This window comes from Fukomys damarensis, unplaced genomic scaffold, assembly GCF_012274545.1.
Source record: "Fukomys damarensis isolate Sample0158 unplaced genomic scaffold, DMR_v1.0_HiC HiC_scaffold_13, whole genome shotgun sequence".
In the NCBI taxonomy this organism is placed as follows: Eukaryota; Metazoa; Chordata; class Mammalia; order Rodentia; family Bathyergidae; genus Fukomys; species Fukomys damarensis.
The window spans coordinates 9,723,812-9,749,855 of record NW_022900925.1 but is presented as its reverse complement, the minus strand read 5'-3'; the positions used below and the strand labels follow the sequence as shown (position 1 = coordinate 9,749,855).

General features: G+C 47.8%; 1 protein-coding gene across 8 annotated transcripts in view; it reads left to right on the top strand.

The window, feature by feature from the left end:
• Positions 1-21,955, top strand: part of Dnah2 (dynein axonemal heavy chain 2) — a 100,717-nt gene extending 78,762 nt beyond the window's left edge. For all 8 annotated transcript variants that reach the window (XM_010614897.2, XM_019206161.2, XM_019206162.2 and 5 more), the window contains 23 exons: positions 5,290-5,454; positions 5,944-6,069; positions 6,399-6,547; positions 6,621-6,687; positions 6,814-6,964; positions 7,183-7,331; positions 7,516-7,649; positions 7,819-7,963; positions 8,095-8,294; positions 10,341-10,467; positions 12,879-13,065; positions 13,248-13,396; positions 13,497-13,680; positions 13,902-14,092; positions 18,736-18,927; positions 19,096-19,280; positions 19,500-19,728; positions 19,805-19,956; positions 20,083-20,197; positions 20,296-20,472; positions 20,570-20,644; positions 20,814-20,964; positions 21,269-21,955. In XM_010614897.2, the coding sequence (XP_010613199.1) occupies positions 5,290-5,454; positions 5,944-6,069; positions 6,399-6,547; positions 6,621-6,687; positions 6,814-6,964; positions 7,183-7,331; positions 7,516-7,649; positions 7,819-7,963; positions 8,095-8,294; positions 10,341-10,467; positions 12,879-13,065; positions 13,248-13,396; positions 13,497-13,680; positions 13,902-14,092; positions 18,736-18,927; positions 19,096-19,280; positions 19,500-19,728; positions 19,805-19,956; positions 20,083-20,197; positions 20,296-20,472; positions 20,570-20,644; positions 20,814-20,964; positions 21,269-21,423 (3,555 nt within the window). In that variant the 3' untranslated portion in view covers positions 21,424-21,955. The remainder of the gene's footprint in view (positions 1-5,289; positions 5,455-5,943; positions 6,070-6,398; positions 6,548-6,620; positions 6,688-6,813; positions 6,965-7,182; positions 7,332-7,515; positions 7,650-7,818; positions 7,964-8,094; positions 8,295-10,340; positions 10,468-12,878; positions 13,066-13,247; positions 13,397-13,496; positions 13,681-13,901; positions 14,093-18,735; positions 18,928-19,095; positions 19,281-19,499; positions 19,729-19,804; positions 19,957-20,082; positions 20,198-20,295; positions 20,473-20,569; positions 20,645-20,813; positions 20,965-21,268) is intronic.
• The last annotated feature ends 4,089 nt before the right edge of the window (positions 21,956-26,044 follow it).

The following is a 26,044-nucleotide window of genomic DNA, read 5'->3' as shown; positions in this document are numbered from 1 at the left end:
AAAAAAAAAAAAAAAAAAAAAAAAAAAAAAAAAAAAAAAAAAAAAAAAAAAAAAAAAAAAAAAAAAAAAAAAAAAAAAAAAAAAAAAAAAAAAAAAAAAAAAAAAAAAAAAAAAAAAAAAAAAAAAAAAAAAAAAAAAAAAAAAAAAAAAAAAAAAAAAAAAAAAAAAAAAAAAAAAAAAAAAAAAAAAAAAAAAAAAAAAAAAAAAAAAAAAAAAAAAAAAAAAAAAAAAAAAAAAAAAAAAAAAACCAAGATGGCATTAAATTGCTACCATGGATAGCAGGGCATGGTGGCATACACCTGTAATCCCAGCACTCGGGAGGCTGAGACAGGAGGTTTGCTGTGAGTTCAAGACCATCCTGGGCTACATAGTGAATTCCAGATCAGTCTCAGCTACATAGTGAGACTCTGTCTCAAAAAAACCAAAAAAATAAAATAATTTTTAAAAATTGCTGCCATGGTACTGACATACAGAATATAATTTCCAGGGAGAAATTAAATCTCACAAATGAAAAGCCTTTGTAAACTATAGTCCAGAGAAATGAAAATCTGAAATCAAATGATCCTGCCTTTGTGAGTTAAAAAATCTAAAATCCAACATTCTTAAGTTAAAGTCCTCAGACCATCTTCCCTGCTCTTGTTCTGCAGATGAAGGGTTACTTTAAACTTTTTGAGCTGCTATCACAAAACATTGGGCGATTTATAACAAAAAAATTTATTTCTTATAGTTCTGGAGGTCAAGAAGTCCAAAATCAAGGCCCCAGTGGATCTCCCATCCGCTAAGGGCCCCATCCTCATAGATGGTGCCCTCTAGGTATCCACACCCGGCAAAGGCTGAACAAGCTCCCTCAGGCCTCTTTTTTAAGAGCACTAATCCCATTCGTGACCTAATCACCTAGCAAAGCACTGTGCTGAGGATTAAATTTTGACTTATGAATACTGGGGTGTAAGCACAAATAGTGAGGCCACAGCAGGGGTTCTGCGGGTGGGTCAGTGCTGTTTCCCTAAGCTATTTCCAGGACTGTCTCTCCCTGGAAGTGGATGTAGTTCCTTTAGAACCTCAAAGGCCATTTTAGTTCAAAATCAAGTCTCTGGTGAGCATCATTGGAGAATAAAAAAAAAAAAAAAAAAAAAAAAAAAACAACAAACCTCAAGAAGTTAATAAGGCATACATGATTTGCAGATAAAATTATATTAAAATAATACGTAGATATATAGATATGTCTATAGATAGATAGATAGATATCACCTCAAGTTTAGTTTTCTCCTTTGAGCTCTAGGTTCCCTGCCTTGTGGTCAGGCGCAGTCAGTCTGTGCCATAGTGGATAATATTACTGCCTCTCTTGTTGGAAGCTGAGGCCTATGCCAGCTGCCTCACAGGGAAGATGTTCATCTTGACTCCATACTTATGTTAATTACCTTTAGCAGATTCCTGAATGGAGCAACTGTTGATGCTGTGAAGCCTGTACCCCATGGCCTTGTGAGACAAGTCATCTGCCATTCGTTTGTGTCCTAAGACACTGCTTCCCTCCATATCTGAGCTGCTGAGTTGCTGAGGCATGTTCCTTCCAGGCACAGATCATACCTGCAGGCCCAGCTACCCTAACTGTATTACCTTGGATCCCAGCCAGGGTGGAACACTTTCAGTCCATAAACCTGTGGATGAGCCACAGGACTGAAGAATTTTAACTGCAGTTGCCACCTTAGTCTCCCCTTCCTCTCAGAAAATTGGATAATGAGACAGTTGTTGTAGTGCAATCTGTCTACCTAGGCCTGACAGTAACTGTTTAAAGCAAAAACCTGCTTTACAAAAACCGACTGCCTTGTAGTATAAAAGTAGAAAATTAACATTCTGTCTATCATCACCTAAAAGCAACCTACTCCACTTTTGCCTAGCCAGTAATATTGGGGCAGGTTGTTTCTGTGTTGTAAGCTCTAGTAGCCCTTGTCCTGAGCTCTCCCAGCCCTTTGTTAAGGTCACCTTTATGGCCTACATTTCCCCTTTGTCAAAGTCAGAGTGGCCCAAGCCCAGTTTCCTTGAAGCTTCCTGTTTCAAATTGTGCTGCCTCTGTAGAAGCAGCCAGTCACCTGTGTCACCTGCCAAGGTCAAGGTGACATGTGATCACGCAGTCTACATGGTTATAAATCAGCCACACAAATCTAAAAAGGCCACCTGTCCGGAAGTGAATGCCAAGATAAAAAATTATCACAAAACTTGGTTCCAGAGGAGGGAAAGGCAGAGATAATTCAGGTTACAGAAAAGAATTTAAAAAGCAAACTAAATCTAATTGGTAGCAATCCAAACATTGAGAATTTCTGAAAGAACACAACCAAGGATAACATATTTAACAACTGGTGCATCATGTGCTTGACCTACCCCAATGTGCCCCAGCGTGCTCACCATCTGGTCATGTTAAGGTCAATGCTGCTGGTGACGGTCAACCTTTTTAACCATCCTTGAAGCAAAGCACAGAGGATTAATTGTGGCCTCTAAGTGTAAATGTTAGCAACTTTGACAGGGTAAAAATAAAAGTATAGCTGAGAAAGTAGGTGTAGGGGATAAGGAGGAAAAAAACAGCCAATGCCCCCATAGTAGACAGAATAAAGTGAATGAGTTGTTTATTGTTTTGTGGTGCTAAGCTTTGAACCCCGGCCCTTGTGCTTGCTAAGCGCATGAGTTACCACTGAGTGGCGCCCCCAGTCTGGTCAAATGAGGTTTTATGTTATTTATACCAATAAAAGTAGCTAAAGTGTTAATAGATAGGGGTGGTGATGCAGAGGTATAAAGAAATTAAATCTTCATCTGTCAGAACATATAGTGAGTAGAATAATCTACAATTAATACACCAGAAAACAGCAGTGTAGAATATTTCTGGAAGGAGATTCAACAGGTAACATTGGATGCCTCTAAGAGAAAGGAGCGGGGTAGGTAGAACCTAGGAATGGGGTTGGGAGGAAGATTTTTCATGGTTTCATGCTTCCATGCCTTTTGAATTTTTAAATCTCTATTCACAAGATAAATGGAATTAAAAGAAAAAGAGAAATAGCAGTATGACTATAATACAGTGTGCTTATGTGTATATAAAGATACTCATTAGAACATGGAGAATAACAGCAGAATGTTGGAAAACCACAACCGTCTGTCTATAGCAGACTTGTCCAATAAAATACGGTTCAGTCACAAGATTATTTTGGAATGGTTAGAAACAATGAGGCAGGGCCGGGGATGTAGCTCAGTGGTAGAGTGCTTGTCTACTATATGCTAGGCCTTGGGTGGATTCTCATCAATGTGAAAACAAAACAAATAAAAGGCATTTATTTCAGAATTGAAAACCTAATGAATGTGCTGGGGGTGCAGCTCATGGGTAGCCCCACAGGTGTGAGGCCTACACCCATCTACTCCCATCATTGCAAAAAAAAAAAAAAAAATCCCCCCCCCAAAAAACTTAAAACTAGTAAAGTGCTAAAAAGAAGAACAGACCAGATACAGACCAGTGTTGTAGTCTCTAACTGCCAATTTTTATTTAAACATTTATTGATTGGGGCCAAGGTGTAGCTCAGTTGTACAGCACTTGCTTAGCATGTGTAATGCTCTGGGTTTGATCCACAGTGCTGTTAAAAAAAAAAAAATCACTCAAAAAGTGTTTGCATGCTGGCATTATTCTGGGCCTAAGGATTTGGTAGTGAACAACTCCACTGTTCTCTTAGTGCTTATACTTCCTTTTTCTATCAACTAGAGAGTCCCTAGTCTGTGTGCAGAATTTTCTAGAAAGCTATGCAAGAAACAAAGGCAGGGGTAAAGCTGAGTCAGGAATAGCAGGAAGACATCCTATGTTGTATATACTTTTCTTCCTTTTGAATTTTGATTTGTGTGAATGTATTCACGATTCAAAACAAAGAAGCTGGCCACGTACAGCCTCTAATCCCACCACTTGGAAGGGTGAGGCAGGACGATTGCTGTAAGTTCAAGGTTAGCCTGGGCTAGATAGAAAGACCCTAGATAGAAAGCCTCAAGCAAAACAAAAACAAAAACAAAGAAACAGACAAATAGTGAAATTTATTTTCTAAAATATGACAAAGATTTTATTAGGTACAATCATGGTTAATGAAGAACATGTCCTTTCTTTTTCTAGAGATAGGAAAAGAAGTATTTAGGTTTGAAATTTCATGAATTTGTAATCTAACTTCAGATATTTTGGCAAATAACCCTCTCATAAATGAGATAAATTTAGGCAGTATGGTTACAACTATTAAATCTAGCTGAAGGGTAGTTCTAGGCTTACAAATTTTCATGATAGTTTTTTAACCGAAATAGCTAAATTTAGCTCAGTGGTTCTGCCACCTGCCTTGCAAGTGCAAGGTCCCAAGCTCAATTCCCAGTAGCAAAAGGAAAAAAAAAAAAAAAAAAAAAAAAAAAAAAAAAAAAGAAAAAGTAAAACTACAGAATGATTCATATATAATCATTCCAGGGGTGGTGTTGAACCCAGGGCAGAACTGAACTGAACAGGAAAAAGATTCATATATTTTAAATGTAGTGGCACAAGCATGTTATTCAGTGATATGGAGATAACTATCTGAAAAAAAATGTAAAAGAAAAAGGTTAAATAGAAGTCTGCATGGAATGGGACTAGCTGTGGAAATGTGGGCTAGAGGTCTGTTGCTTCAAGAGGTCCCTGTCCTCTACCTTTTTTTTTTTTTTTTCCTTCAGTACTGAGGACTGAATCCAGGGGCTTCACACTGAGCTGCCTCTCCATCCCTATTTTATTGCTTTTATTTTGAGACAGGGTCTTGCTAAGTTGTCCAGGATGGGCTTGAGGTTTTTTTGTTTGTTTCTTTCGTTTTTTGTTTTTTGAGACAGTTTCCCTATGTACCCCAGGCTACATAGTGATCCTCCTGCCTCAGCCTCCTGAGTGCTAAGATTATAGCCATGTACCACCACGCACAGCTGGGCTTGAGTTTTTTATCTTCCTGCTTTGGCATGAAAGAAACAGCCAAATATGGTGGCACACGTCTGTGATCCCAGAACTGAGGAGGCTGAGGCAGGAGGATTACTGTGAGTTTAAGACCAGCCTACTGGGCTACATAGTGAGTTCCAGGTCATCCTTGACTACATAGTGAGTTGAAAGCCAGCTTGAGCTCATAGCAAGACCCTATCTCAAAAAAATAAAGGTGGGGGAGGAGCGAAAAGGAGAGGGAGAGAGAGTCCCAAGGTTATAGAGAGTCATGATTTGATCCAGAACAATCTTCCCTGGACCCCTGCCTTCTATTCTCTGTCATTGATTCCTCCCAGGTGGCGGAAAAACTGGAGATGTTGAAGAAGCAGTATGATGAGAAGCTGGCACAAAAGGAAGAGCTCCGCAAGAAGTCTGAAGAAATGCAGCTGAAGCTGGAGCGAGCTGGGATGCTGGTGTCGGGCTTAGCTGGCGAGAAGGCCCGATGGGAGGAGACCGTAAAGGTGAGATCTGCAGGGGGCCATCACCCCACACTACTCCACCTGCCCATCTCAAAGATGCTTCCCCTTCCCACTGAGGGACAACGTGGAACCTGGGTGTCTGGAATGCATTTGGCGAGAATGTGGATGCAAAGGCCCTTGGGGGCCCTTCTGTGTTTGGGTGGGGCTGGGAAGCACACACACGGGCTCTTGCTACAGCTGCCAACCTGACAGACAACAGACATGGGCCATCTTGTCTCCACCTCAGTGAGCTCCTGGCTCCGAAAGGGTTGGCCTTATCACCAGAGGGTAAACATTGCTGCCAGAGGTATGGAACTCAAAAGTAATTAGAAAAAAAAAAAAAAGTAATTAGAACCAGGTTGCCAGAGCACAAAGGCTTAGGAGGAGGAAAGAATTTCTTTGATCTGATGTGTCCAGAGGAAAGCACCTTCAAAAGCATTCCAAGTGTCTCCCGAAGGACTGGAGCCCAGGCAGCTTCTTCCCTGTCACCAGGGCCTGGAGGAGGATCTTGGCTACCTGGTAGGAGACTGTCTTCTGGCAGCTGCCTTCCTGTCCTACATGGGACCCTTCTTGACCAACTACCGGGATGAGATTGTCAACCAAATCTGGATCAGGAAGGTGAGATGGGAGCAGGATGTGGTAGTGAACACCTGTAATCCCAGCACTTGGGAGGCTGGGGCAGGAGGATCACAAGTTCAAGGCCAGCCTGGGCTACACAGAGAGTTTCTGTCACACACACACACACACACACACACACACACACACACACGCACACAAACACAGGAGAGGTGAGAGGTGAGATGGAGGTCCAGGTATGATAAGTGTTCTTAGGGTGAGCTGTAAAACAGGATTGGGGCTAGAGGGTTGGGGAATATTCAGAGACATAGAGAAGAGGAGAGACAAGGCTACTGAACTCAAGCTAAAATTTGGGATCCTTCTCTCCCCAGATCCGGGAGCTTCAGGTTCCTTGCTCACCTCACTTCACCATTGATAATTTCCTGTCCAATCCTACCAGAGTTCGGGACTGGAATATCCAGGGGTTGCCTTCAGATGCCTTCTCCACTGAAAATGGCATAATTGTCACCCGTGGCAACAGGTAAGGATGCTGCAGGGAATGGGAGGTCAAGGAGGAGCAGAGCCTGTTTTCCAATTGATGCCTCCCCCTTCAGGTGGGCCCTCATGATTGACCCTCAGGCCCAGGCCCAGAGATGGATCAAGAGCATGGAAGGAAACCAGGTATAAGGCTGGGCGCCTGGTTGGGCAGCCCCAATAGAATCTCCTCCCAAGCCCAGTCTCTTCTTGAGGTCTTACACTTGGCCATTGTCTCCTGGTGTTTCTTCCATCTTCTCCCTTGCTCTCTAGGGCCTGAAGATCATTGACCTGCAGATGAGCGATTACCTTCGAATCCTAGAACAGGCCGTCCAGTTCGGATACCCAGTGCTGCTCCAGAATGTGCAGGAATATCTGGACCCCACACTCAACCCTGTGCTCAACAAGTCTGTGGCTCATATTGGTCAGCACCTGGGTTTGCTGTGGATTTGGATTGTGGGACAAGTCCCAGAGGCCAGCTAACCAGGACACCAGGGAGGAAGGGAGGCTCTTTGGCTGTGTCTTCTACTTACTGACCTAGGCCTTTAGGGCATAATGAATCACTACTCTAGATGCCATTGGGGAATGGGTAAGCCCACAGTTGGTCATATACCCTTGACCTTTGTCCTTTTGTGGATGCAGGTGGCCAGCTGCTGATGCACATTGGAGACAAGGAGGTGGAATATAACACCAATTTTCGTTTCTATATCACCACCAAGCTCTCCAATCCCCACTACAGCCCAGAGACCTCAGCCAAGACCACCATTGTAAACTTTGCTGTTAAAGAACAGGTGGATAAGAGCTGATGCCTGGGCTGAGCTTGGGTGAGGCAGGAGAGGCTGTAGAGTTTGGAAGAAAAGCTAAGCTTGAGTTGGACAACTGAGGATGAGGGTCTTGGAGTGGGGAGGTGTAAGAGGATGGCAGGGGTGAAGGTTGCAAGAATGAGATCCTTACCCTAAGTTCTGGTGCTTCCAGGGCCTGGAAGCCCAACTGCTGGGCATTGTGGTACGGAAGGAACGGCCTGAGCTGGAGGAACAGAAGGATTCACTGGTCATCAATATTGCTGCTGGCAAGAGGAAGCTCAAGGAACTGGAGGACGAGATCCTCCGGTGAGACTTTGCCTCCACCTACCCACCGTCCCATTGTCCTGTTCTCTCCTGGCATCTTTCCGGTCTACCCATAGGCACAGCCAGCATTCCAGGGGCCAGTGAGTCCATCCTTCCAGCCCCATACCCTGAACCCCTTGATGCATGTGCTTCCTTGGTTCCCCATCCCCAGGCTGCTGAATGAGGCCACAGGCTCCCTGCTAGATGATGTGCAGCTGGTGAACACCCTGCAGACATCCAAGATAACTGCCAGTGAGGTGACTGAGCAGCTGGAGACCAGTGAGACCACAGAGATCAACATTGACATGGCCCGTGAGGTGAGCTCTTGCGCCCTTCCAGCCCAGTTCCTCGCCAGCCAACAAGAAGCAGCTCGGAGGCCCCTTGTCCAAGGCCCTGCTGTGTCTTGCCCCTCTGTGGCCCTCATTCTTCCCCCTCCACCCCTCCACAGGCTTACCGCCCATGTGCCCAGCGTGCATCAGTACTGTTCTTCGTGCTCAATGACATGGGCTGCATTGATCCCATGTACCAGTTCTCACTGGATGCCTACATCAGCCTCTTCATCCTCAGCATTGACAAGAGCCATCGCAGCAATAAGCTGGAGGATCGCATTGACTACCTGAATGACTACCACACCTATGCTGTGTACAGGTTCGAGATCTTCATGTGTGCTAGGCAAGGGGCGAAATGGTGGGCTCTGATCTTCTCCTCTGGCTACTTCACGCATAGCACTTCATCCTGCTGTCCTTGGCCGAGTACTCTCCTCTCCTTACATCATCCTGGGAAGTCATTCTCTTGGTTTAACCATCACCGACGGGCTGCTGATTCCGTTTTATATCCATAGCTCTCTTTTGTGCATTGAATGATTTTAGCACTTTCAGATGTCAATGTGTACATAAAGCACTGGGGCTGGGTGAAGTGGTTGCCTGATATCCCAGCACTCTGGAGGCTGGGGCAAGAGAGCTGCCACCAGTTCAAGGCCAGTCTGGACTACAGAGAGAGTTCAAGGCTGGTCTGAACTACACAGCAAGACCCTGTCTCAAAACAACAACAACAAAAACCAACACTACAAGTTTTGTTAAAATACAGATTGGGATTCAAATTGTCTGGGTGAGGCCTGAGATTGTGCATCTCTAAAAAGCTCCGAGGAGAGCTGCTGCTCCTGGTCTTTAGATCCCATTTAAAGCAGCAAAGTAAGGGCGTGGTGGCGCACCCCTATAATCCCAGCACTCGGGAGGCTGAGGCAGGAGGATCACTGTGAGTTTGAGACCAGCCGGGGCTACATAGTGAGTTCCAAGTCAGTCTCAACTACATAGTGAGACCCTGTCTCAAAAAACAAAAACAAACAAACAAACAAAAAGCAGCAAAATACTTGACTTCTCTTCCTTGACATCCCAGAGTCCTCAAATTCAACCTGTTTCAGACCAAACTCAATCTTCCCTCTTCCACTAGGATCTTCACCTCTGAGTGGCACCAACACCCACCACCCAAGCTGGGAACCAGAAGTTACCCTTGACTCTTCCCTCTCAGACAAGTCACCAGATCTATACTCATGAATATTTCTGTAAACTGCCCCCTCCCCTCTCTCCGCTGACTGCTTCAGCTGGGCCTCCATGCAGGTCTTCACGGTCTTTCTGAACTGCGCAGAGGCCCCTGACAGGTCATCCTGCCTTTCAGTTTGTGAGCCTTCAAATATATGATCCGACCCTGTCATTCTTGGTTTAAACCCTTCAGTGGTTGTCTCCTCTCCAGTGGCCCCCAGGAACCCCTGTTCCCCAGCTGACTGGGCAGTACTGCCTCTTCTTCTCTTTGACTCTTGGGTCTCATATGTAGCCCAGGTTGGCCTTAAATTTATGGTGATCTTCTTGCCACAGCCTCCCAACTGCTAGGATGAATTACAGACATGAGCCCTGAGCCCAGCTCTTCCCCTTGACTCTTCCCCCGTGACTTTTATGCATGCTCTGAGCCCTCCCTGGAGCACTCACCCCTCTGCTCTTCCCACACCGCCCAATAGCACCACTGCACTTTGGGGAAAGCCTCTGAGACGCTTCCACGAGGCAAAGCTGGGCACCCCTGCCTTGACAACATGGCCACCTCTTTGTATGACTCATCACACCCTATCGTAATTTACGTCACAACCCAGCACCTGTGTGTCTGTGTCAGAGTACAAGGCCTCCCTTCCTTGCCTGACTTCCTTTCCTCAAGGACAGAGATTACCTCTTACTCATCTTTGTGTCAGACGCCCTGCCAACACAGTTGGCAAATAAATATTTGCAGAAACACTGACAGTGTTTTCTCTCTCTCTCTCTCTCTCTCTCATTTATTTTTCTTCAGTACTAGAGATGAAATCCAGGGCCTTCATACTGAGCTACATCTTTTTTGATGCAGCCCTTTAAAATTTTTTGAAACAAGCTGGGGTGGAACTTGCAATCCTCATGTCTCAGCCTCCCAGAGTGCTGGGATTAAAGGAGTGTGCCACCCCGTACTGCTAATGTTTCATTCCTTAATGGGGTTGAATGCCTACTTACCAGTGAACTCTGGGAAAGTCTGCTCAGGACCCCTGAGTCCCTGGAGGTTTTCAGACTAGATGCTGACTAAGACCTTACCCTGTGTGAGGCTCTTCACCCAGTGAACATCTGTGCTGGGCATGCTGTCAGCCTCACCCACCTCCTCCATCCTTCATGTCCCCTCTCCCAGGTACACCTGCCGCACCCTTTTTGAATGCCACAAACTGCTCTTCAGTTTTCATATGTGCGCCAAGATCCTGGAGACCTCTGGCAAGCTCAACATGGACGAGTACAACTTCTTTCTGCGTGGGGGTGTGGTGAGTTGGCCAGCACGCACAGCCCGCCATGGGTGGTCAAGGTTGGGGATGCGGTCATGTGTGACAAAGACCCTGGACCCTGGAGGTCAGGCCCAAATCTTCAGTGAATGAACTGAGAAAAACCAGGCCAGGAGCAAGAGCACTGTGAGCTGCCTGGGGCTGTGGCAGTGGCAGTGGCTGCCCTGTGCCCCTGGCATGTGGAGCTGGCTGAGTGTTGGAGCACTGCTTACCTGTGACCCTCGGGTGGCTGTGATTTTGCCACCTTTTTGCTGCATCTGAAGCCACTCTTTTCCCGGCCTGAATTGCATGGTCACCATCACAGTCTCTGCCTGTGGGCACCTCCACTCTGTTTCCCCTTGCTCTCTGTGTCACATCTGCTTGGCAGAATGACAGCTCTGCTAGGTCCAGCTCTTCTTTCCCTCTGACCCCGTGTGGTTTAGGCAGCTGGGGAAAAGCATACTTGTGCCGACCCACAGGACTCCTTTTACATCCTTATGGGCTTCAAATGGGCCTTGAAGCTGCACCCCCTCTCTGCAGGACAGCAGTTTTAATCCTTCAGCCACCTTTAGTTCCTCTCTCACCTGCATTTTCAGTAACAGCTTTCCAGGGGCCCCCAGCACCTAAACTTTCACTTCAGCCACGGAGAGGGCCCTTTCATGGGGACACCATTTGACAGGAGTCCCCATCACCGGCATCGTCGCCCTCTGCCCAGCCCCTCATACTGCTCCAGCCCCACAGGCCCCACCGCCTCCTCAGATGTTCTAGCCAGGCTCACTGTAGAGCCTGGGTCCCGGCTGTGCCCCACACTGGACAACCCCCAGGTGTGACCTTTCCTCTCCCACCTCCTTTGAGCCTCATCTCAGGGAGCCTCCTTTATCTTCTCCTCTTCCCCTCCTCCCTTCCTCTTCCTCTTCCTCTTCTTCCTTTTCATGCTAGTGAGGGCCTTGACATGCTAGGCAAATGCTCTGCCACAGAACTACACCCCCAGCCTTTGATTTTATTCAATGCCTCACCCTACCTCCCAGCACTCTTAATCTTGTTACCTTCCTTAGCTTATTCTATTTTTCTACAACACTACCATCTTTAATGTACTAGATAATTTATTTACTTGTATTTGTTATGTCCATAATTTACCCATAGGTTCATAATTCCATGTTGGAAAATAAGCTCCTCAAGGGAAGAGGAATATTTGTCCAATTTTTTCAGCGATGCATCCCAAACATTTAAAACACATAATCAGGGATGGGGATGTAGCTCAGTGGCACCTTGCCTGCCTGGCAGGCTCAAAGTCCTTAGTTCCATTCCTGGTACTAAGAAAAATAAAATAAAATAAAACACATAGTTCATAAACAATAAACACTGTATTTGTTAAAAATCCCAGAGGCTGCTAGGTGTGGTGGCACATACCTATAATCCCAGCACTAGGGAGGCTGAGGCAGGAAAGTTGCCTTGAGCTTGAGACCAGCCTGGACTACATAGTAAGTTCAAGGCCAGCCTAAACAACATAGTGAGACCTTGTCTCCTCTCAAACTGCGCTCCCTCAAAAAAAAACGAATCCCCCATCTTAAAAACAAAACAAAACTTATGGGCTGGGCATGTAGATCAGTTACAAAGTACTTGCCTAGCATTTGTGAACACTGCAAAAATTTTATTTGTTTGTTTGTTTGTAAAAGAGGATGAATAAACCGAACCGGGTGAGGTTCCAGTCATTGGGGTGGAGGCATTATTACCAAAGGTCCACCAGAGGGCGCAAGCTTCCTAAAGATCAACGGATAGCTCCCAGTAGCGCGAGTACCAGTCTGGCCCCTGCAGTGCTCCACTCTCCAATTTATTCTGCAGAAAAGGTGGATTCAGTCCTTCTTGGATTCCTGGATTCGTCTTTGTCTTCATTTTGTTTCATCCAAGACTATCTTGGCTTTCTTACCCCCAAAAAGAAGGAAGGGAGGGAGGGAGAGAGAGAAAGGAAGGAAAGGGAAAAAAGCTGGGAGAGGTTATGCACATCTATAATCCCAGGCCTCTGGGAGGCTGAGGCAGGTGCATTGCAAGTTCAAGCCCAGCCAGGGCAACTTAGCAATTTAATAAGAACCTGTTTAAAAAAATGTTTTTAAAGTGTACAGTTTGGGTTGGGAATGTAGTTCAGTGGTAGAATGTTTGCTTAGTATGTGCAGGGCCCTAGTTTCAATCCCCAGCATAGTAACTGCACACATTTGTGGAGTACAGTGACCTGAAATGTGACACTGGTGCATATATAATACAGCACGGAATCATCAGTTAAAGGTAAGTGGCATATTCATCGATTCAGACATTTGTTATTTCTTTGTGCTGGGAACATTCAAAGTCAGTGACTTTTTTCGAGGCATTCCTGTCTGTCTGTCTGTCTGTCTTTCTGCCTCCCTCTGCTGTCCACCCAGGTCCTGGATCGGGAGGGTCAGATGGACAACCCGTGCACTAGTTGGCTAGCAGATGCCTATTGGGATAACATCACAGAGCTGGACAAACTGACCAACTTCCATGGGCTCATGAACTCCTTCGAGCAGTACCCCCGGGACTGGCACATGTGGTACACCAACGCCGCCCCAGAGAAGGCCATGTTGCCAGGTGCCTGGGCCCTGGAGCCCCCTCCCCCCATGTCTTTCTCCTCCAGCCTGGGTTCCAGCCCCTTCATTCTTCACCCTTCTCCTAAGCTCCCCAGGCTGGCTGCAGTCTCTGCCAGGTTCCCTTTGTTTGATCCCTGGCTCTTCCAGACTTATTCTCCCTGCCATTACTCTCCTCATGCCCAGGTGAGTGGGAAAATGCCTGCAATGAAATGCAACGGATGCTGATTGTGCGCTCCCTGCGTCAGGACCGGGTGTCATTCTGTGTGACCTCTTTCATCGTCTCCAATCTTGGCTCCCGCTTCATTGAGCCACCCGTGCTAAACATGAAGCTGGTCAGTGGTCCTGCCTCCTGCACACAGGAGACTTCCTGCCTCCTATGCTCTGCTACAGACTTCTCCCTGGCTTCTGCCTAAGGTGTCGCCTTGCTTCCAGGTGATGGAGGACTCAACGCCACAAACCCCACTCATATTCATCCTGTCCCCTGGCGTGGACCCCACCAGTGCCCTGCTCCAGCTGGCAGAGCACACAGGCATGGCCCAGCGCTTCCACGCCCTCTCCCTTGGCCAGGGGCAGGCCCCCATTGCTGCTCGACTCCTCAGAGATGGTGTGGCTAAGGGTCAGTGTCTGTCTACTCCTTTGCACCCACCTCCATCCCTAGATGACCATGGCTCCCACTTTTCCAGAAGGCCCAAGGAGTGACAGACTTGAGCAAAGGGCACTGTCCCCTCTGTCACTTCCAGATGCCTACTGGGATAGTAGTGTCCTTCCGCTCCGGAAAGTGTGGGGACAGGTGGGGTTAGGGAGTGATTTCTGCTGTCCCTGGCTTCTCTTTTGCAGGACATTGGGTATTCCTGGCAAACTGCCATCTGTCCCTGTCTTGGATGCCCAACTTGGACAAGTTGGTGGAGCAACTACAGGTGGAGGACCCTCACCCTTCCTTCCGCCTCTGGCTCAGCTCTAGCCCCCACCCCGACTTCCCTATCTCAATCCTGCAGGCCAGCATCAAGATGACCACAGAACCGCCAAAGGTATGGGTGTCTATAGAAATCTGGCATCAGCGGAGTCATCTGACCCCTGGTCTGATTTTCCTCCTGCTAGAATGAGAGAGAAGTTGTTTGTTTGTTTGTTTGTTTTTTGAGACAGAGTCTCACTATATAGTTCAAGCTGGCCTAAACTCACTATGTAGCCCAGGCTGGCCTCCAACTCATGACGATCTTCCTGTCTCAGCCTTCCAAGTGCTGGGATTTCAGGCATGTACCACCACATCTGACAGGTGTTTTGTTTTGTTTTTTGAGGCAGAGTCTGCTATGTACCTAGGCTGGCCTGGAATTTAAGATCTTTCTGCCTCAGCCTCCTGAGTATATAGGCATGCACCACCATATCAAGACAGAGAGAGGCCTTAACCTTAAAAACTACGCAACTTTGAATGTATTTTTCTCTCCAAAATTCCACTTCATTTCTCTTTTCTTTGTGCCAAACTCCTAGAATATAAAGGCAATATCTAAGCTTTTTGTGCACACGCATGAGCGTGTGTGTGTGTGTGTGTGTGTGTGTGTGTGTATTTATAGTGTTGGGGATCACCAGGGCCTCAGATGTGCTAGGTAGGCACTTTGTCCCCGAGCTACATCCCTAGCCCAGTATCTAACATTTCTTGAGTGATTTTCCTTTTTTTGAGACAAGGTCTCCCTAGGTATTTCAGGCTTGCCTTCTACTCTCTGTGTAGGCCAGATTGGCCTGGAACTTGTGGTGAACCTCCTGCCTCAGCCTCCTAAATGCTGGTATTACAGGCATGTAGCACCATGCCCTGCTCTTGAGTGATTATTATTTGCCAACCACTGTTTTAAGTTCATTACATTTATTAATTGATTTCACACACACAAACACACACCCCATTAGATAAGAACTGTTATCCCGTTTTACAGATCAGAAACTGAAGACCAGAAAGAGTGAACAATCCCAAACCACAAGGTGGTAGTTGAGCTCTCAAATTCATTCTTTTACACCAAGGAAATTTTTTGCCTCCCATTTCCTTACATTATCTCCCTAAAGTCACACTTCCTGGACCCCAGCCTCATTCTCTCTCCTTTCCTCCTGCTCTCTTGAAAGTTTTATTTGGCTAAGTCTACAGCCATACCACCTTGAATGCACCTGAACTCGTCTGAAAGTTTTATTTGGCTGGATGTGAGACACACGCCTGTAATCCCAACACTCAGGAGGTTGAGGCAGGAGGATTGCTGTGAGTCTGAGGCCAGCCTGGGCTACATAGTGAGTTCCAGGTCCGGTTGAACTACATTTTGAGACCTTGTCTCAAAAAGAAAGAAAGAGGGCTGGGGATTTATTTAGCTCAGTGGTTCTCCCGCCTGCCTCACAGGTGCAAAGTCCTGAGTTTGAGCCCCGGTACCAAAAGAAAGAAAGAAAGAAGATGGGGGGGAATTTATTTGTGATATCACAAGGTCATTATTAAATACAGTGATACTGATCCTTTAAAATCTGCTCGTGTCCCTACATCCCACCCATATATCCCCCTACTCAAGCTATTTTGAAAGCTTTTTGTTGCTTTTAAGATCTTTTTTTTCACACTGTGTGCAAAGCTCAGTGACAAATAGGTACTCAACAAATAAGTGCCATGCAAATGATGTTTGGGCCCCTATCATCACCCTAACCCTCCTTGGCCAGCCTGGGGTGGTGGACACAGTGACTTCTCCCTTTCCTGTCTCCTGACTCAACACTCCTTTCTCCCTTTTTGCTAGTGGCACTGGGGAGTGAACCAGGACCTTCACACTGAGCTACATCCCTGGCCGTTTATTATTATTTTTATTTTCTTTTTGAGACACGGTCTCACTAAGTTGCTAAATTGCTTAGGTTGGGATCAAAGTTGCAAATCCTCCTGCCTCAGCCTCCAGAGTGCTCAGATTACAAGTGTATACCACTCTGCCTGGCTTCTTTCTCACAATGGATGCATCATTTACCTTTGTGTTTCTTTCTCCTCTTCATCTATGGTTGTATCTCAAGACTTATTCTTTGACCACCAACTTTTCCCATTCTACATTTCCTTCTTTCACACGTTTATGGAGAAACTGTCCTTGTGGTTTCAACTCCAATCCCCCATCTCTGCTCTAGTACCAAGCTCAGTTCCAGATATGAATTGTCATCTTTAAGGCACTTCTTGGCATTCTATTGCCCTAAAACCCAGGCCCTTAGAACAAACTGTCTGTTCTTCCACCACCAATTATCTCTGCATCCCATTTTTGTTACTGGCCCTACCCTTTTTTTAATATAAAAAGTTCAGAGTTGATTGCTTTTTACCTTCATTATTTCAGCCAATAAAAGTATTCTTTATTTCTTTTTTTAAAAATATCAAACAATCTGGAAATCTGTCACCGGCATAACAGAAAACTTTTGTTTTCAGTGCTGTGGTGAACCTGGGGCCTCTACATAAACTGCATCCCCATCCCCTTTCTTGAGGCAGCGTCTCACTAAGTCACTAAGTAACCCTCCTGCTGTAGCCTCCCACCTAGCCAGGACAATGTAGGGAGTTAGTGATTACCCTTACTCAAAATAAAAAATAAATTTAAGAAATAACTCGGAATGTGGCTCAGTGCAAAGGTCCTAAGTTCAATCCCCAGTACAATAAAAAAGGAGAACCCACTCCCGCAATTTACCCAGATTCATCTTTTGTTAATGTTTTGCCCCCCCTTCCTATTTCACTGGTTTCTCTCTGGCCACAAGCATGGGTGTGGGTGCTCACAGTTTTTTTCTGAACCACATTAGAGTGCGTTGTAAGTATCATGGCCTTTTACCACTAATTTCTTCTGTGTATTTCAGTGTAAAGAGTTCAATACTGAAAACAGGGTGTTGTATATAATTGCAAACCACTCACCAACTTCAATAAATTTAACATCAAATCTACACTTTTAATCTAATCTATTATACATATTCCAATTGCCAAATGACCCAAAATACCCTTTGTAGATGCCCCCCTCCCAGATCCATTCAAGGATCAAGTATCACAATTTTGTCCTGTGAAAGGTCAATTTTTAAACAAAACCAAAACAAAAAATGGGGGCTCAGGATTTAGCTCAATGGCACCACACCTGCCTTGCAAGTGCAAGGTTCTGAGTTTGATTCCTGGTACTGCAAAAATGAAAAGGTCAATTTTTGTAACTGACAAAATTATACAAGAGCATCCCAGATAGTTAAAGATTGTCAGTTAAGGGGACAGAAGTTCATTTGAGCTTTTCTTCAGGTAAGAAAGTATAGGGCCTGGGGGTGGGGGGGCCTTAGTAGTGAGCTAAGCAGAGCCGTAGGCTGTGCCAGACTCAAGGTTCCACCCCCAGCACTGAAGGGGAAGGAAAAAAGTCCTAGGAAGCACAGCTAGTTATCAGTTTAAAGTCCTGGAGTGTTTCTGGATTGCTCCTTGCTATCTACCATATATATATATATGCACTACCTTAGGTATATATTACATTAGATATCTATTATATCTTATAAATTAATATATCTATTAATATATTAAATAGGTAATACTTATATCTACTTAATACAAATACTTAGAAAATATATGCAAGACACAAAGGATCATGATTCAATGAATATAGTACTTGCATACTGTGTGTGTATGTGTGTGTGTGTGTGTGTGTGTGTGTGTGTGTGTGTAGTATGTAGTGTGCTGGGCAACAAATCCAGAGCCTTGTACATGTTAAGCACATGCTCTGCCGCTGAGCTGCACCCCAGCCCCATCATTGTTTAGGGAAGCAGAATGTTAGCGGTTTCTTTAAAGTACTGGTATAGCTCCTCCCAGTCTCATTGATCTCATTCCCTACCCTCCACACTCTGAAGCCGCTATTTGAATGTTTTGTCATTTTCCTTATCATTTTGACCCAGAAGTCTGTATTGCTATACATTTCTCCACAACTTGCTTTTCCCACTGAATATTATGCGCTTGAGACTTCTCTGTGCTGTTCCTCACCTTTCATAGTTCTTATTTCTAGATCCTAATCCTTCGTCAGTGACATGTTTTGTGGTTTGCCTTTTTTTTCTCTCTATTTCTAGTGAATAGAAATTCTTAATGTTTTTTTCAGTACCCAGGATCGAACTTAGGACCTTGCACCCACAAGGCGGGTGCAGCACCACTGAGCTAAATCCCCCACCCAGAATAATTTTATGAATTTTAATTTAGCTTTTAAAAATGTTTTGCATTCCTTTCTTGGTCAAAAAATCCTTTTTTCCTCCAAGATTATTACAATATTCATCTATGCTTGTCTTCCCCACAAAAAGCATAATTTTGACATTCACATTTAGGTTTTTCAGTCACTTTGGAATTGATGTTTATAAGTATGAAGTAGGGGTGCAATTTTATTCTATTTATTTATTTACTTATTTACTGTGCTGGAGATGGAACCCAGGGCCTCATACATGCTAGGCAAATGCTACACCACTGAGCAAAATGCCCACGCCTGTAATCTTTTTTTTTTTTTTTAAATGTGGAGAACCCATCCTTGTAAATAAGTACACATCTCCACATAAGATCAAGGGCTAGATTTCAGCCTTCATTCACCCCTTCAGACGTTACCTTTGTGCAGTGAACAACCTCCACAACTATTTGTGGTTGTGATCTGGCAGGGCTGAGCATGATGCACATCACCCCACCTCTGTACTTTATTTTCCCCAGGGCCTAAAGGCCAACATGACGCGTCTTTACCAACTGATGTCAGAACCACAGTTTACCCGCTGCTCCAAACCTGCCAAATATAAGAAGCTGCTGTTTGCGCTCTGTTTCTTCCATTCTATATTACTTGAACGCAAAAAGTTCCTGCAGCTTGGCTGGAACATTATCTATGGCTTCAATGACTCAGACTTTGAGGTTTGTACTGACCAGGGTCCCTCATCCCAGCCTTCTCTCCCTGCGCTACCTGCCCCTTGATTCCCCTGCAGGAATATTGGCTGACAGAAAGCCCCTGGGAGAAATGCCAATCAGCAAGAGTGCAACTGTAACTGTGGGGGCTGGGATGCGGGTGGGGATCATGCACAGGTATCGGAGAACCTGCTGAGCCTCTATCTGGATGAGTATGAAGAGACTGCCTGGGATGCACTGAAGTACCTCATTGCTGGCGTAAACTACGGTGGACATGTCACTGATGACTGGGACAGGCGCCTGCTCACCACCTACATCAATGACTATTTCTGTGACCAGGCTCTGTCAACTCCTTCCTACCGGTGAGGCATCAGAGGACACAAACAAAGCAGGTTGCAGGATTGGAGATAGGGACGTATTTGAGGAGAGAATATGAGGGAGAGAGAAGACAGATTGGGAGACTGGGAGGGGGAGCAAGAGACAGGTCATCCTAAATAGAACATACATAGAGTTTGGGGTCTTGCCCTGGAATTGAAGCTTGTGTCCCTGCTATATGGTGACAGTTATGCTGTTCTCCCCAGGTTGTCAGCACTGGAGACTTACTTTATCCCCAAGGATGGGAGCCTGGCCTCTTACAAGGAATATATCAGCTTGTTGCCCAGCATGGACCCCCCTGAGGCCTTTGGCCAGCACCCCAATGCTGATGTGGCCTCTCAGATAACTGAGGCACGAACTCTATTTGAGACTCTGCTTTCCCTGCAACCTCAGATCACACCTACCAGGGCTGGGGGCCAGAGCCGTGAAGAGAAGGTGAGAACTGACACATGCCGGGGGAGGGGAAGTGTTCAGAAAGAGACAGCTGCACTCAGCGCCTCCACTTCCTCAGGTTCTTGAACTGGCTGCTGATGTGAAGCAGCAAATCCCTGAGATGATTGATTATGAGGGGACCCGAAAACTGCTGGCTCTCGATCCCTCCCCCCTCAATGTGGTCCTCCTGCAGGAGATCCAAAGATACAACAAGCTGATGGAGACAATCCTGTGAGACTGAGAGGGGCTCTGCAGAATGTGGGAGGGGGCAGGGGCAAGGGCTTCACCCTGGCTGTGATGGTCCTCCCAGTCAGTGCCGTGCCGTCTCCAACGTCCCACCCATTTCATCCCGCTCAGGTTGTCACTGACAGACCTCGAGAAGGGCATCCAGGGCCTCATTGTCATGTCGACCAGCCTGGAAGAGATTTTCAATTGCATCTTTGATGCCCATGTTCCTCCACTCTGGGGAAAGGTAAGATTATACCACTGTTTGCGCTCTGTTTCCCATAGCAGCTGTGGATCGGACTGCATGATGAAACAAATGAACACACACACTGCCTCCTCTCCCAGGCATATCCCTCTCAGAAGCCACTGGCTTCATGGACCCGGGACCTGGCCATGCGTGTGGAGCAGTTTGAGCTGTGGGCCAGTCGAGCCCGGCCTCCTGTGATCTTCTGGCTCTCTGGCTTCACCTTTCCCACCGGATTCCTCACTGCCGTATTGCAGTCTTCAGCTCGCCAAAACAATGTGAGTGATGTGGAATTTGGGAAGAGGCTGGGAGGCCGAGGACATACATCAGCTCTCAACTTTGGAGGCCTCCCTTATTTTCATCTTCAATCCCCAGATTTCAGTGGACAGCCTCTCCTGGGAGTTTATTGTTTCCACTGTGGATGATAGCAACCTAGTGTATCCACCAAAGGTAGAAGCTGTATGAACTTGGGGATCTGAGCAAAAGAGGATCTGGTGAAGGAGGGTGGTGGGAGCAAAAGTGGAACATAATTGGAAAAGAAGAGAGAACAGAAGTTAGATCAAGGGTGGTGGCAACTTAGGGCCTAGGCTTCCCCAAACTTGTCCCCATCTCTCTTCAGGATGGTGTTTGGGTTCGGGGCCTATACCTGGAAGGTGCTGGCTGGGACCGGAAGAACTCCTGCTTGGTGGAGGCAGAGCCCATGCAACTGGTCTGTCTCATGCCCACCATTCACTTTCGTCCTGCAGAGAGCCGCAAAAAGAGTGCCAAGGGTGGGACAGCTCCCCTAGAATACTTGTCTTATCCTTTGCTTGGATTTTTTTTTTTTTTTTTTTGAGACAAGGTCTTGCTACATAGCCAGCCTGGCCTCAAATTCACTATGTAGTCCAGGCTGGCCTGGAACTCGCAGTGACCTTTCTGCTTCAGCCTCCTGAGTGCTGGGATTATAGGCATGCACCATCACACCTGGTCCCTTTTTAGATCTTAACCTGTTCCCTGCTCTAATCCTCACCTGTTCCTTCCTTGCTCTCCAAGAGGCTGAAGGAGTCTGACTTCTTTTCCTCTCCTTTCCTCCAGGCATGTACTCGTGTCCTTGCTATTACTATCCCAACCGGGCAGGCAGCGCAGATCGATCCTCCTTTGTCATCGGCATTGACCTCCGTTCTGGGGCTATGGCATCTGATCACTGGATCAAGAGGGGTACTGCTCTACTCATGAGCCTGGACAACTGAGGAGGCCTCCTTTTCTTCTTTGCTTGAGGGAGAGTCAGGGACTCTAGGAGCTAAGGCTCTTTGGACTAAGACTGGATCTCATTTAGGCTTGTGATGCCCAGTGGTGATAGCCATAACTGAACGTTACATAACGTTGGAAGAGTTATATTGGGGGTTGGGGACATTAAAACACCTGTGACCACAAGCCCCAAGTCTTTTAGTGAAATGGTGATGATTAGGGAGAGAAAGAAGCCTGGGACACACATAAGACTGGAACTACCGATGAGCTGCTGCTGAGCCCAGAGCTGCGAGGGAAGTGGGGCGGCCTTAAGCGGAAAGAAGGCGCGGCCCTGAGCCAATGGGCAGGGCAGTGGGTCTATTGGGGGCGTGGCCAAGTCGCGGGGCAGTGTTTAAACTGGCGGGGCGGGGCTTAACTTGGAAGGGCGCGGGATCTGAATGGAAAAGGGATTTGTAAGGCGGGGATCAGAGTCGGACCCCATACACTGCGACCTGAACCTCGCCATCGCTCCCGATCTCCTACTTGGCACCGGTGCAGGACGAGCTAGACTGACCAAAGGCGGGGCGGAGCCGGAGAGGGCCCCAGCGCGGGAGGGGCGGGACCACGATAAGGGGGCGGGGCTGGGAGAGCTGGTTGGGGGTGCGGGTGTTTGTGTTGGAAAATCCAACTGCGCCACTGGGCGGAGCGGCCCCCCCAGCCCCGGCCGGGGAGACGGGGGGGCCGCTCGACCCCCGGGAGACTTTGGGGAGCCTGAACACATGGGACCCTCCCACAAACAGGTAACGGGGAACTGCTAGGGCGTCCAAAAAGAGGGAAAACATCTCCGAGCAAGGGGGGCGGGACGTCAGAGTCGCAGTAGCGGTAGAGCTGGGGAAGGATGTTTGGGTCTCTAGAAAGGTACTGAGAAGACGACTGGAGCGCAAGACATCCTGATCCCCAAGACGAGGCAGGGCGGGGGTGAGGAAGAACTGTTAAGGCACAGATCTCGGGTTCCAGATGTTAAACGCTTGAAAGGACTCCCAGACCCCCTTGGGTTGGGATTCCCTTTCCTGTTAGTAGGGCGGGGCGGGACGTCCCTAACTGAAGGGCAAGACTAAACTTTAAGAGTTGGCAGACGAGTCAGTGCAATGGCCTGCTGAGGTCAGATGTGGTTACACAGGGGTATGCCAGTTCTTCTCACAGGTGAGGTATTTAGTCTCAGTCCTAATTTCCACCAGGATCCCCGAGACCCTCAGCAGTAGGCCCCCATCCCACCGCACCCTCCTTCACTCGGCCTCGCCCAACTTTTCTTATCCCTGGTTCTGCCTGAGCTCTGATCTCCAGTTTTCTATCCCTCGGCAAGCTCGGGCCCTTCTCCGTGCCGAACCTTCCCAGTGGTGGCCACGAGATGGCGTGGCCGAGACGCATATCCAGAGCTGAGAGGCCTGCGGGTTGGGTAGAGGTTGTGGCCGTAAAAGCGGTTGAAGCCCCTCGCTCCGGGCAGAGGGAAAGGTGTGCTGATAGCCTCCTTTGACTTCCAGTCATTTGGGCTCCCAAGCAGGAAATTGTGGGCGGGAGGGCGAAGGGCCTCTGGTGGGGGATGGGGCGGACGACTCAGTCTCCGCCTCTCCTGGCTAGGGTAAATAGTGGGGAGGGGACTAACGGGCTGGTTACTAAGCAACGCAGATTTGCTTCAAGTCTGCTACGGCTGTTGTCTGTGTCTTGGGATGGGGGTTGAAGAGGGTGGGGGGTCGCTGAGGGACGATGGGGGGAAGGTCAAAACTGGACGTCTTGTTCCCGGACACAGAGAACCTAGGGAGAACCGAGGTGAGGCAGCGAAATGAGGCCCAACAGAAATGGACTTGGAGTTGCTCTAGAGGGAGGCGGAACCCAGGCGGGGCGCTCAGATCCACTCCCAGTCCCACCCCGGGCTTACTTGCCCGGTTGCCAGAGTAACTGGAGAGCAAGACTTAAGAGCCAGATACCCTAACTCTCCTTCTGTCCAATCTGATGCAGCGGATGTCGCTGACGCTAGGATCCCAGTAACCAATGGGAAGGGATATGATAGAGCGACGGGAAGAGTGAGAGGGGAGGAGGTGAGGGAAAGGAGGAGGTAGCTACGCGGGACCCGCACGTGCACTCCCACACGCTCGCGCCTGCCCCCCTCCACCGCACGCGCCAGAGCATCCCTTTGCGCTTGCGCGGCGAGTAGGGCTCTCTGCCCCACACCTCCCGCCCCCCAGGCTCGAGCTTGCGTTTGCAAACTAGTCCAGCGCAATGCTCCTCAGCCTCTGCAGGCCTAAACGTCTGGTTCTGTCTGCGTTCTTTCGCAGGGTCTCGAATGTTAAAAGTCCAGCCTCGCTTGGGAGGGCCGGCTACCTGTTCCACACCGCCCTCCCCCCAGCTGGCGCCCCCCGGCTCCCAGGTGGGCTGGGTGGGGCTGTGGTTTCCAGCCCCATCTGCTTAGTTGTGGGCCTTTCCCCGCTCAGGTTTTGGTTGCTTCCCCCATGGAAAGGGAGTGGGTCCCAGCGCCCTTTCCCGAGGCTTTACCGCCAGGGCTCTGCAGCTGTTGAGGGCGGGCACTGCGGGGAAGCCCCGGGCTGCCGGGTGGCTTTCTCTGGGCCCTCAAGCCAACTGCCAATTTCGCTCTTTGATACGCACTAAAGCCCTTCCCACCCCTAACGTTTATTCCTCAATCACCCTGGAGTTCTTTGCACCTCCCTTGGCTCCCTTCGGGCTGTCTGTCCTCGTCTCCACTCGCCTTTCTCCGCTTCTCAGGGTTATATAACTCTTTCTCCCGCCGTGTCCTGATTTCAACTCCACAGACTCCGCCCTGAGACAGCGCGGGAGGGGCGGGAGTGTTGGGGACCTAGAGAGATTCTGACTGGCGGCTGGTGGGGGCACCGGGATCCCGATGATAGGAAACAGTGCCCCGCAGGACCCGGTGCCCTGTGCCCCAACTTGTGCCCCCATCAGAGATCTAGTCCTTGAGAGAGAAGGCGATTTATCTGAGGGGCGTGTCCAGACTCCGGTCGGAAAAGTAGGTTGGGAGGTCAGGGCTGAAGGCGGAAAGGAGGAAGCAGGCAAGAGGCTTAAATCCCTAGGATCCGGCTAACATAGATAATGACAGGACACTTGGGTTCCCCGGCTCCTTTCTGGGTTCCCAGAATTCCTAAGGCTATTACCCAGGAGCCTTAGCTAGCGGTCCCTTCCCTCGCCACAGGGGTCAAAGGTCTGTGTTTGAGGTAGCCTAGGATGATGTCACTGGTGCACGTGCCCCGGGATGGTTGCAGGCATTGAGGCCTCCTCCCCCTTTTATTCCCTCCCACCTCTAACCCGAGTCCAGTTCCAGTCCCGTACCATCTCTTTTCCCTCTCCCTTCACTTGGCCTTAGCATCGTGCAGGTGGGAAACCCTGGCCTGGATTTTTGTGAGGGGGAGGGGTACGGGTGTGGTGTTGCTGAAAGACTGTCCCTTTGCTGGGCTGAGAGAACCAAGGGTCACAGTGCTTTAGGATGTCACAGAAGAGCTTCCCCTCCAAACCCCCTTCACTCTTGAAAGAGCCTTCTAGAAATCTTTTTACTTTTCCACCTGCTGCACGGCCTAAACGTTCTCCTCCCCATCTAGAGTTGAAGTGAGAGTGGTTGCAAGACAGCGGCCCCCAGGAAAGGAGTTGTCTGTTGGGAAACACACCAAACCATCCTTGACATCCCTTTACACCAACGGCCCACTCCGGTCCCAAACTGAGGGAAATGGTCAAGAAACAGTATTGTATTAGTATGAAAAGTCAGGGTCTTTATTCTGTGTAGGTGGGTGAATCAGTTTGTGGCATCCCACTTGGGGGAGAAGTGTTTAGTTGATAGTTATGACTAACCTACCCTTCTCTATTAAGTCCTGGGGTTGTGATGGTATTAGAAAAAAATCATTGCTTTTCTGTGCCTTAGGGTTTGGGATATCAATTCAGACCCAGATTCTAATGTCATCTCTGCCACTTAGTGGCTTTTAGGATTTAGAAAGGTCACAGCCTCTCAAAGGATCATATTCTTAATCTGGGAAATTTAAATACCAATACCAACTTTTAAGGCAGATAGGAGGGAAAAAAATGAGATAATTTATGGAAAGCACTAGCACTGTGTTTGGCATAGAATGAACACTGAATCAGTGCTTGTTATGAACTATTTATTATGTTTCATATAATTGGTGGGCCTGCTCCAAACTAGCCATGGCCTGAAGAGTTGGTTAGGGAGGAGTGGAGAGTTTGTGTCAATTGGGGCTGGGGGGGGGCGTGCTAGGGGTTAGCTTGACTGCTCTGTGCATTTTATTTGATAATGGCTTTAGTCAGATAGGTATTGCTTTCTTTAGAATTATTTTTCCTGTCTTGGAGAAGAAATAGCTAAGACTGTACCTTTGGAGGTGAACCGATAATTGTGTCATGGTTTGTGATTTTGAAGCAAGACCCCAGTCCACTCCCATGTTGTTATCTAGACCCTTTCATTTTGCAAAGGGACTTCACAGATTCCCTTGCTGGAACAGGGCTAGGCTGAGGGGTGTGTAAAAGGTTGGGGTAGGTGGGTGGAGAGACTAGTGTTGGGGGCTGGGGGGGCGGGTAGTTAAAGGAAGAGACCGGAAGGGAAGAGGAGGGAGC